This window comes from Prinia subflava, chromosome 2 (genome assembly GCF_021018805.1).
Source record: "Prinia subflava isolate CZ2003 ecotype Zambia chromosome 2, Cam_Psub_1.2, whole genome shotgun sequence".
Taxonomy (NCBI): domain Eukaryota; kingdom Metazoa; phylum Chordata; class Aves; order Passeriformes; family Cisticolidae; genus Prinia; species Prinia subflava.
Window position 1 is genome coordinate 39661148 of NC_086248.1, and position 12122 is coordinate 39673269.

The following is a 12122-nucleotide window of genomic DNA, read 5'->3' on the forward strand; positions in this document are numbered from 1 at the left end:
TGGGATTTAATTTATTCTGTGCCCTGAGGAAGTTCTTTCACTCTGTGACCTTCACAGTAGCTTTCTCTGTCTTTTTTCGCTTCCCTCACATGGAGCCCAAAGGCATAATACATCTAGAGGAACGTTTCTCTTTCATTTTTCACATTAAAAAAAAAAAAAAGGGACAATTTTAAACCCTTGTTTATGTGCTCACCCTGAACAGAGCAAATGTTTTAATTCTGATCGTAGAATCCAAATGTGCAAATGGAAGCACGCCTGCTTACTAACGCAGCGCCACACAGGGAGCTGCTTACATAGACACACATTTGTAAAACTGACAAACAGGTAATTTAAAAATGTCTCTGTGTAAAGAGGGTGGGGGTTGGCACGGCTTTATCTTCACAGGCTACACGCCTATGCCTTTGCTCAGTGCCTTGTAAATGTGGTCTCAGTCACTGTACTGGAACTTTTTGAGTTAGAAAGTCTCTCTTCAGGTTTCAGGGGCAAAAGGCATTTCATTGCTGATTCATAGATTATTAATATTTACTGTGCTCAGATTGAGAGAATCATATGCATGATTTTGTAGCTGTTTGGCTCAAAGTGCAAAAGAAATGCAAATACCTCATAATTTTGATTGTTCCACATGCAGCTCATTAGAGTCTTATTTTTATGCACATTTTTAATTCCAAATAAAAAGAAGAAAAAGATTTCTATCTTTAAGGTTTCTTGCATCTAGGCTAGAGACACTTATTTTCCATGCTGTCCACAACTGTAAGATAGTACTGGACTGATAAAATTGCAGGGTGAGTCTGGAGGCTGCGCTACATGGTTGCTAACTTCTAAAAATATTCATGCATAACTCATGCTTTGAAAAATTGTGTGTGTGTGTTTGGTTGTGTGGTGGGACTTTTTCCCTCAGCAACGATTCTTACATTTTTCTTCCTAAATGGATGATACAGACCAGTTTAGTTTATCCTACCTAAAGTGCTTAAATGAATGTCCTAAAACCCCTGGATTTTGTCCTTTGTAGCCTGTAGAGACAGAGGATGACTAAGAGCCTTTAGACATCCAAATTCAGGCCCTTTGGAAATTCCTGTTTATTTTAGATTAGGTGAAATTTCCTCTATAGCCCTCAGTGGACTTTGTTTCAGAGCTTTGGTAAATGTCCTGATTTATCCGTAGATTCTGCTCCTGTACTTGAAATTTGAAGAGTCAGGGTGTTGCTGACAATTGCCAACTGAAATGTGGTTTTGAGATAGGAGGTCCCAGTCTGGAACACCTCAGACTTGCTGAGTTAGATAAAATCTAATAAAAGGCAAAATTAAGTTTACAGCCAAAATATATATTCCTAGTGTTTCAAAGACCAAACTAGTAAAGTCCAAGTTTTGCTTTTTGAAGTTCCTTTGGTGGTGCTCTAAGGTGATTGCTGCAGTAACTGTGTTGCTTTCATGACTCTTCTTGGCTTCAAAAATCAATAGGATCAGGTATATAGCACTCTCCAATATGCTAAGAATACAAAGATATTAATTTGATTTTTTTTTTTCTGGTGAAAAACTTTTGCTTCTGTTAAGGAACAGAAGAACTGTACAGACGAGATTTGTAGTTCTTTCTCTTCCCCTGATTTAATATCATCATCAGACTGTCACACACAAATTGGGTCATTTTTGTTGCACATATCTGATCTCAGTCCAGGAAAATGCATCTTTCTACTTTTGTTTCCATATTAAAAATTTTGTTTGCTCCTAAAATTAAGATGTTCACTAGGTTATTATAATTAAGATTTCCAGTTATTTTAATGAGCGAGTGTGAATTAATTATTTTAAATACTTAGAAAACTTGTTTCCATTTGTTGTTGCTAAAATAAACAAAACACAAAAAAACAACACTCCAACCCTCTCATTTTTTCCACTGCTGTCACTTTTTGACTTCATCTCATTTGCTAGACACCTTGGATGATATAAAGTAGCATATTTGCAGTCCACTGGGCTACAACGTGAATACATCAACTAATGAGCAGGCCAAGATGACTTTAATAGAGTTCCCTTGGCCCCTGCCTCTCACAGAGCCCAGGCTTGGAAAAGTTTTTTCTTTCTTGGAACTCTGTCAACAGAAACTTTCCCTGACACTGACTTTGTGACTTAGAGTAGTTTCTAAGTGAACCTGAGTCTAATAAATATGAGCATGTCAAGCTTTTTGCACTCACGAAGTAGCTTGGCTTTTCTGATTAGAAAACTTGGTGTGGTGTCAAGTGCAGGTCTGGCACGTTTCCCAGCAGAGTGGCTTGAGAAGGACTGCGGGGCGGTGATGAGCAGGCAAGGCACAGGCGTGCTGGCCTCTTGTGCTCCCTGGACAGCTGGCAGCCCAGAGGACCAGGTAGCTACTTCTGGTGAAATTCCTAGCTCAGCTTTACCTTCCCCTGCCTCTGTGGCCTCCCTGGCTGTGGGATGTGTGTGGTGTGTACATCACTGACAGCAGGGAGGGAAGGACTGTGCTCCAAGCCTGTGTGACTTGGACTCTTCAAGCACTGTGCTGGAAGCAGAAGCAGGTGTTGGAAAAACAATGAGTTCACTATACAACATGCAGATGTACTCTGATGTGTGCTCCAACTGTGCCACAACATATTTTTCCATCTCTTTTCTGCTGTTTTGAGAACACACTCCATTGCTAAATCACATATTATAACCTTGGAGAAGAAAAATCCTTTGGGTTAAGGCATTAGAATAAGAGAATTAATCTGGTTTGAAAATCCTGTCCTTCTGAGGGTCTACTTTTGTCATTTACTTAGTTTAGAAGATGAATATGGCAAAATATATTATTTATTAAAGTTGATAAAGGCACTAGGCTGTAGCTTCCTTTACTCACACACTCATGCATTAAAATTAATAGAAAAGAAGCTTCTAGCAGTTTAAACAGAATTTGCCTATATGGCAGTAGTAGTCTTTCCTTATTTTTGTAAATTATTTAGCAGTGATACAAATATTTTAAACCTCAAAATTGTGGATCATCTTTTTTTTTTTTTGCTTGCTTGCTTGCTTGTTAGCATTTTAAACACAGTTGTAATTTCAAGTGCAATTGGTATTTCCTTAGAGAAGCCAGAAAGTCTTTTCTTGCAGCATCATAAAGTCTATAATGGCTTTGAGTTTATTTTGCCAATACTGATTATAGTTGCTAATTGTCATTGTCAGAGAAGCAAAACCATAGGCACTATAATCAGTGTATAGATAGAGTGAATTCTGGAGTTTTTATGTAGTCACCAGGTTTTTGGGTCGAGATTAAACTAAACTTGAATCAAGGTGTTAGAAATTGTGTTGATAAACATACAGATGTGTGCTGGTCTCATACATGCAAGTTTGTGTCTGCCATATGTTGATGAGAGTTATCTTTGCCTCCTTTGCACTGAAGGAAAGTTAGAACTGTGTTACAGTCCACCAGTGACTACTTCTACTATAAGTGAAAGACTTGTTTGGGAATTCAGTTTTCTTTCTTTTGAACTTTTTCAGCCCTCTAATAGCTGCTAGACTGTTCACCCACACCCAGTTTTCTTCCATGCCTCTGTAGTGTGAGACATTATGTTCTGCTAGAGAACACAGTAACAATGTGCTGCAGTGTAGAAGTCTAAGGCTCAGTTGGTGAGTGTTCCCGAAACCAGATGACCTGTTCCATTCTCTAAATATAGATATAGATACCTACATTAGTAGGTTAAATGTCTAGCATTTATTTTTAAGTAGTGACCCAAAATTAATTTGGAAACAGTTATTGTCACAAATAGTAAGACAAGGCGATAAAAACAATATTGCTTTTAGCTCTTTTTTCTGCCTTGGAGTGTCACAGATTAGGTGGGCACTGGGCAGATTGTGTTCAAACAGTATAATGATCTGAATCAAACATTGTGTTCACACAGGGCACTGTAGTCAGATTGTGTTCAGCAGTAGCACGAGTTGGACAGGAGCTTCTATACACATTGTGATTCACAGGCCTCTGTTGCTTCCCTAAGACTCAGTGAAGCTTCTCTGCATTCTGTCAAATGCCTATAAGACCATCCAGGTGGTGTGCAGGGTTCTGAGCTTTGCTTTCTAAACTCATGCAATATAATGAAGTCCTCCACTGCAAACTGACCTCACACGTAGAGTCTGCTAAGAGCCAGTAGCAACCTGCACAAGAGACAGCCTGGGATTCACATTGCTCTCCCCATTGCTGCTGCAGCTGCTTGTCTGAGGGGAAAGGTGGAAGTAACACAGGCCAAATATACCTTGAGGTGCAGCACATAGAGAATCCCATGCAACCTGCAATAAACTTAATATGGAAAGGTTCAAAGGTTTTCATAAAAAAGATGCAGGACAGATGAGTGGGGATAAAATAGTGTGGAATGGATAGAGAAGGTTTAGGTCCAAGGCCCAGTTGTACATCTCACATGAGTGCCAACAGAATCTTTGTATCACTCTGCAACCATCACTGTAGTGGTTTAGGGAAAAGTTGAACATTACTGGTGTCAGTGAAACATTTTTTTACAACTCCAGGACTATTCTCAGTAGAGACTTAACTCAGTATGAACCAAGTTGCATGCGCCAAACTTCCTACAGCAGAGAAAATGTACTGTAATGGAGATGTCTATGCCTTCTGTGCAGATCATCACACGTCCCATATCCAGAAATGAATGCAGATACCATTTCTTTGAATGTATGAATGTATGTGGTGTTGCTTGTGTGTTTATACAGTATTTATTGGGGGACCAAAGGCAGGACAATAAAGGAAAGCAGATGGATGAAGTTCTAAGATACTAATAAGGCATTAATATCAAAATTTCTCCAGAAGACTTGTGGTTACCAAGTCCTGGTTTACATTAGTGCCCGTCTTTTACAGAGTCTGTAATATCTGTTATTGCAGCCCAAGGGATACCTCTGTGATGCCATTTTAGATGTGAGCAAAGGCATGAACTTACAGTTCCAAAAGTAACCAGTCTGTTAGATGCAAGTGCTGACAGATAAGAATGCAGTTTTTGTAAATTCTTCTGTCTCAGTATAGTAACGTACATATCATTTAGTTGATATATGCTGAAGATAGCCTGAATTTCTCCTCAGTTTCAAGTGCCTGAATGACAAGAGCTAAGTGCCTTTCAGGAATCATTCACATGGCTAAAAACAAGGAAAAGGAAGTTGCCTGATACAACTCCGTAGGAGACACCTGACGTATGGGTTTGATGGACTTTCAACACCTGACTATAAAGCTCAATGATTTCAAGTACAAAACAATTTTCAAATGTATTTAATTATTGTCTTTTTTACTAGCAAGTCAAAATACATATAGCTAATGCATGTATTTGAAACTCAATACAGCATTTAACTGGCTGAACTACTGTTGCATTTTTTATGCCCTTCATTGATTCTTTGTGTCACAGGGGTTCACAGTGAGGAAAAAGTGTTTTGAATTAATCTTAACAAGAAGGTGGTTTTGGTTTGTCATCTTCCCTCTCTGACAGAATAAAGAATCAGTAATAAATTTAATACATCATATATGAAAGCCATGAATAAGAGCAGCCTTTATTTTCAGCTCCTTTATGTGACATTCCCAACAACAGCACAGGGCCATAAGATTTACCTGAAGATTTTTTTATCACTCAGCTTGTTAGAAGCACCAATTCCACAAGTTCTGTGTCAAAATGATTTGAAGTATCAAGTAGAGTTAGTCCTTCTCCAGAACTAGTCAATGTCTTTGATAATGACTGGGATGAAAGAATAATAAGGGATTTATGTCTTTAGAAAATCAGAAGGTGAAATCGTTTTCTAGCACTTTTGAAAATACAGTTTGGATTGGGAATGATCTTCACCGGAGCAGTCATTTATTGGCCTAAAATAATAGTAGTGTGTTTGGTAATGACAGAGAAAGCATGACACTCTGTGGAAGTTCTGCAGAAAAAAACCCAAAACAAACACACACCCATAAAAAACAAACAAGCAAAAAAAACCCCAAAATTCATTACTCAGTCATAAGTTTAAATATGGATCAGCAACACCATAGTGCTCTGACAGTCTTAAGTAGTGATGTCCAAACAAGAATGGCATAGATTGTTACAATCAAAGAGATTCTTCCAACCTATTCACTACTACCATAGCCTTAAGAGAAAGATTGTGTCCAGTTTTCAACAGCAAACATTAAAGATTTCAGTAACAGAGAACTGTGACCCCAGCAACAGAGATTTAGAAAATATGACCTAAGATGCATTGAAATACTTTTTTCGTTCACTGAAAAGGAAACTCACACCAATATTAAAATGCATCTGAGATGGAGAAGAAAAAGAAGGTAACAAAATCCTTTTCATCCTGTATGGATGAATCATTTTCAAGGGTTGCTCTGGAATATAAACCCAAAGGTGGAAAATGGAGCGGTGAGTTTCAGGGTTTAAAGTTTCTGCATATGTAAGAGGAAAATCTGTCTGAGAGGATATCGGAGCATGGGAATGGTTTTACTGAGGAAGTTTTGGTATCTTCATTACTGGATATTTTCAAGCATAACTTATACAACAATTCTTGAAATTATTTGGGCCATTCCTAACCTCTTTTTAGGGCCAGTTGGATTTAATAAGCTTTATGTGATTTGAATGTTATGTTAAATTTTGAATGTTGATACTAGCTGCAATTGCTGAATTGTTGCTTTCTGTCTGCCCCAAACTAGCAGGGCCTCTTCTGTTCTTTTCTCTTCTCTGACTTAATTTTTTGTGCCCTTACACCTTTCTGCACTTTATGAATAAAATAAATGAAGAAGAGAAAAATATTGGAGGATTCAGTATGTAATGTGTTGTATTTCTTCAATATTTTTCCATAAAGAGGATGAGATATGCAGGGTAGAAAAGGCTTTTCTTTGTAATCTTCTGACATTAGTCTTCTTTCTAGTGTACCTGTGGTATCCAGTGATCCCATAGCCCCTATGTATATATTATTTTTCCAGCATCTTGATTCAGGGATAGTATATTCTCCAGCAACACCGACAGATTGCACAATGAGAGTATTGCATAGCAGCTGATAATGCCGTGGAAATTTTTTAGGGGAGCTGGTGCAATACAATGCTTTTGTTGATACACTATATCTTTTTATGTGGACTAATAAGCAGCTTCTTTTTAGATGCATAGATGCATATATCTGCTCTTGGAATGCAAGCAAATTTCAAAAGACTGTATTTTGACAGAGTTGTATGCTAAATAACGTGCGTCTTGTCTTTCCCTCCCTTCCCCCCACTTTTAGCTGGCTGTGAGATGGTTGGAACACAACTGCCGCTACCAGTATCTGGATGAACTCCTGCAGTACGTCCGCTTTGGCCTTATGGATGTAGATACACTGCACACTGTAGCTCTTACTCACCCTCTTGTCCAGGCCAGTGAAACTGCGACAGCGCTCATTAACGAGGCCTTGGCTTACCACCAAAGCGTCTACGCGCAGCCGGTTTGGCAAACTGCGAGGACGAGGCCTCGCTTCCAGTCAGACACTCTTTACATTATTGGTGGGAAAAAACGGGAAGTCTGTAAAGTGAAGGAATTGCGATATTTCAATCCAGTGGACCAAGAGAACGTTCACATCGCGGGGATCGCTAACTGGAGCGAGCTGGCGCCCATGCCTGTGGGGAGGAGCCACCACTGTGTTGCTGTCATGGGAGACTTTCTTTTTGTAGCTGGTGGAGAGGTAGAGCACTCCACAGGGCGCACGTGTGCCGTGAGAACTGTCTGTCGATACGACCCCCGCACCAACTCCTGGGCGGAGATAGCCCCGATGAAGAACTGCCGGGAGCACTTTGTGCTGGGAGCCGTGGACGAGTACCTCTATGCCGTAGGGGGCAGGAACGAACTGCGTCAAGTGCTGCCCACAGTTGAACGCTACTGCCCCAGGAAGAACAAGTGGACCTTTGTACAGTCCTTTGATCGGTCGCTCTCGTGCCATGCGGGATATGTGGTGGATGGTCTTCTTTGGATATCAGGTAGAAAACGTTTCACACAGTTTGAGGTACTAACAAAATACCAAAATACTGTCTTGAATTAAAGTAATAAATCTTTGGTTTATGTGTTACGATAAGTTTTCAGAGAGAACAAAGAACTGAAGCCTCATTAGAAGTATAGGAGCATAATGTGTCTTATACGTTGCACTCAGTGTTTCAGAGCTGCTGATATCATATGTTCTATCTCCAGTTGCCATTCATAAATCACAGTTGACTGGGATGATAATGCACTTTTGGACAAATTTCCAATGATAAATTCTGTGTGCTTCCTAAAAACAAACAAAAAAGGACATTGCTTCTGCAGTGTGATCTGGTATTTTTGACAGTGACAGGACCCCAGGAAATGGCCTGGAGTTGTGTCAGGGGAGGTTTAGGTTGGATATCAGGAAAAGGTTCTTCACCCGCAGGTTGATTGGGCACTGGAACAAGCTCCCCAGGGAGGTGGTTGTAACACCAACCTGGCAGAGTTCGAGAAGCATTTGGACAATGCTTCCAGGCACATGGTGTGATTCCTGAGCCTGTGCAGGGCCTGGAGTTGGAGTTTGATGATCCTTATGGGTGCCTTCCAACTGAGAATATTCTATAATTTTATGATTCACTTACTCCTGATGATGAAATTGAAAATTAAATGCTTGTTAGCTTGTGTTGTTCCAGGACTTGAAGGCAGATGTATGATTTGCTCCCACTTGCTCTTCAGGATATTGCAACACGCCAAGATGCTGTTGTTAGAAATCATCCATGGCTCTATCCATAACAAGTGCACCAGGCTGTCTGAATGTAATCATAGCTTTATAGCACAGATAGATGAATGTATAGACCCTATAATCCTAAAATAACGTCATTTGCAACTGAATCTTTAATTGTTATGTTCCATTGATGGTGGTGGGAGGACTTAGTTTCCTCAGTCTTTGAAGTGGGTATTAGTTATTTTGGAATATGGCTGATGCTGTCTACAGAAAATTTGACAAAAAAATTTTCCCTTTTTATTAAGAAGTGTGCCATGGAAGGTTATATAGTTATAATATTTATTAAGGAAGCTAATGAGTAAATGGGGCCAGCCCTTGAGGTAAATGTTCAGTGATTGGCATCTTCACCGTAGATACCCTCTGGGGATTTTAATATGGTCTGGAATGCCTCTGGTGAAAAGATGGAATATGAATGGAAGATTAAGTTAGCTTCCTAGGCCTTCACTCTGCTTCTCAAAGTGTGTAGTTTAGACAAGCAGATGTACCTTTCTGTCCCTATGGATTAAGTGCCTCATGGGAACGGATTCCCAAGCATTGGCAGAGGAATTAGCAGGTGTCTATTTTAATACACATACACTAAAGTCATGAATGATGACTTTGGAATAAAAAGCAGTTCACTAAAGAAAATCACCAAGATTCTTGGCAGGTACTTTGGGTCATTTTCTTTAGTGGCCATCATTTAGGGAGTCTTGTAGAGTTTGTGCTGTGTGAGTCTTGAGAGCCAGGTACAGTACAAGAACAGGATTTCTGCACTAGGCTGCCAGCTGGGTGTATTCAGAGCATTATCATGTTTATTCACTACTTTTCCTGTTTTACTAGTGGAGAGGGATGAGTGTCTGCAGTGGGCACTTCAAATACATGGATGTTACTACTACTGTGTCTTGATTGCTGCTTTTCTTCCTGTTTTGTGGCTTACATTTGTCAGTATTGATGAAGAATAGGAACTTTTAAAAAATGCTGTTAAGCATTCTGACATAAAATCATTGCATGTGCACTAGAAATCCATCAGTGTGGTCTTTCCTCCAGTAAATGAAAAAAGTAATAATTTTTGTTTTAATTTTGGTGAAAAAAAAAGCCCTAAACAATCAAAACTCAAGGAAGTATTTGACAGCAACTTTCAACTCAAACATGGGGATCATTGAAGACTAAATTTAATCTTTCCAGATTTGCTAGGAAAGGAGAAAATTATCCAGAGGATTAATTCATGTGCTTAGTTATGTAGGTGAAATACATGCATGCCTGTGTGTTTAAATTTAAATTTAAACACTTGTGTTTAGAAAATGGTGCAGTGTGATATTGTGTTCAAGGATATGCCTGTAACAGAGCTGTAGAATCAGAGGAAGAGATAAGTGGAAACCTACTGGATGAATTCTTTAAAACTGGGCAAAACAACAAAAAATATTTTCTCAGTATTGTTCCATTTATATTTGAAAATGCTACCAACAGTGGAATAAGGTAGACATGGCTTTTCAGTTTTATTTTGAAAGGTTTTGAGAAAATGCTTAGAAGTTTTGAGTTGCTCAATTATGACAGGTTATTATGAAGTTCGAGAGCGTACTTACTGCGCCACACTTCAGTAGATATTGATCTGAATTTTGTACTCTCACGCTGAAACCTGTTTGTGTATTGAACAGAGTTATTTTAAAAAGAAAGGTGGATGGAGATGTAATAACTATAGCTAGCTTTCTGTTAGTAATTAATTGCTTCGGACCAGAATGTAGCTCGTGGTACATGTACATTCAGGGGCAGGGGAATAATACAGAGAAATGTTTTATTGTATCATAGTCACTGCAAGAACTGTTCGTCATTGAATATAAGATGTTAGCATAAAAGTAATTAGTAATGCAGGAGGGGACCCAATTTTGGAGTATATGGCCTAAAATTAAGTAATTAAAAAATTAGTCTGAGTTAGAAATGTTTCTGAGCTGTATCCCTGCTGCTTTTTCTAGGAAATACAGGTCATCAGCAAAGAGCTCTTGAAGTCAGGCTGCTACTACCAGCTGGCAAGGGAACCATGGAAATGTGCCCAGTTTTTTAGTGAGGGAATAAATTAAATAGTGATAATATAAGTTTCTAGCCCTTCTATTTGTAGAGAGTCATCAAAGCTTGATCTACACACTGACCATTTACTTACACAGTGCCTCTGCTACTGCCCCATGCCCTCTTAAAGGTTTTGCTGATCAAAAGCTAACTAGACTTAAGGGATTTCTGTTATTATCGGGATTCATTTTCAGCTTTGCTTTGCTGCTCCTTTGGGACAAATATGACAGGGATTCAAAAATAGTAGATAATAAAATCATGGCAAAGGCAGCAGGAAAGGAAAATGGACAAACCAAACCACTGTATGAGTTTACACACTGGCAATAGGAGGTGAGTGGCTGGTGTTCAGCTGACAGAGGAGACTCCTAAGCTGCTACCACCTCTTTGGGGGTTTTAACCTGACAGAAGCAGATTAAAAGGGTGAGCCTTTTTCACACTGCAACTAGTCAGTCCCTCTGCTGAGCACAAGTGGGTTCAGCCCTTGAGTTTTCTGAGCTCCATATTTTCATATTTATGTCATTTTTCCCCCACAGTCCTCATTTTATTTTCTTATTTAAAGAAAAGCAAGCATGAGAATTTATTAAAACAATGTGCTGGTTTAGACTGGGATAGAGTTAATTTTCCTCACAGCAGCTAGTCTGGGAAATGTTTTGGATTTGTGCTGGAAACAGTCCTGGTAACACAGGGATTTTTTTTTTTAATTGCTGAGCAGTGCTTCTGCAGAGTGAAGGTGTTGTCTACTTCTCACCCCACCATGAGGAGGTTGGGGATGGGCAAGGGTTTGGGAGGGAACACAGCCAGAACAGCTGACCCCCACTGACCAAAGGAATATTCCAGATAATGTGGGGTTGTGCTCAGTATATAAAGCTGGGGGAAGAAGGAGGAAATGGGGGGTGTTCATAGTGCTGATGTTTGACTTCCCAAATCACCATTATGCTTGATGGATCCCTGCTCTCCTGGACGTGGCTGAACGCCTGCCTTCTCATAGGAAGCAGTGAATTGATTCCATGTTTTGCTTTGCTTGTGTGCGTGGCTTTTGCTTTACCTGTTAAGCTCTCTTTATCCCAACCCACAAATCTTCTCAGTTTTACTTTTCCAGTTCTCTCCCCTATCCCATGCTGGAGGAGTGAATGAGTGGTTGTCTGAGGCTGAGTTGCTTACTGGGGTTAAACCACAACAAGTTCTCTGTAGTGACATTGCATTGGGCAGATGGTTTGGAAATTTCATAGAAAGGTGATTCTTCCAGGCCCCAATTAACATCTGATGCCATGACCAATTACACAAGCGAATTGCATGCCACATTGCTTGAAAAGTGAAGTATTTCAGTGAAAGAAAAACAAGCTACACAAAACACTTTGGAGTTCAACATGACTAACA

General features: G+C 39.5%; 1 protein-coding gene across 6 annotated transcripts in view; it reads left to right on the forward strand.

Moving 5' to 3' along the window:
* The window catches only part of KLHL32 (kelch like family member 32), a 141241-nt gene that overhangs the window by 114141 nt on the left and 14978 nt on the right, over nucleotides 1–12122 (forward strand). For all 6 annotated transcript variants that reach the window (XM_063389688.1, XM_063389686.1, XM_063389685.1 and 3 more), the window contains one exon: nucleotides 7215–7941. In XM_063389688.1, the coding sequence (XP_063245758.1) occupies nucleotides 7215–7941 (727 nt within the window). The remainder of the gene's footprint in view (nucleotides 1–7214; nucleotides 7942–12122) is intronic.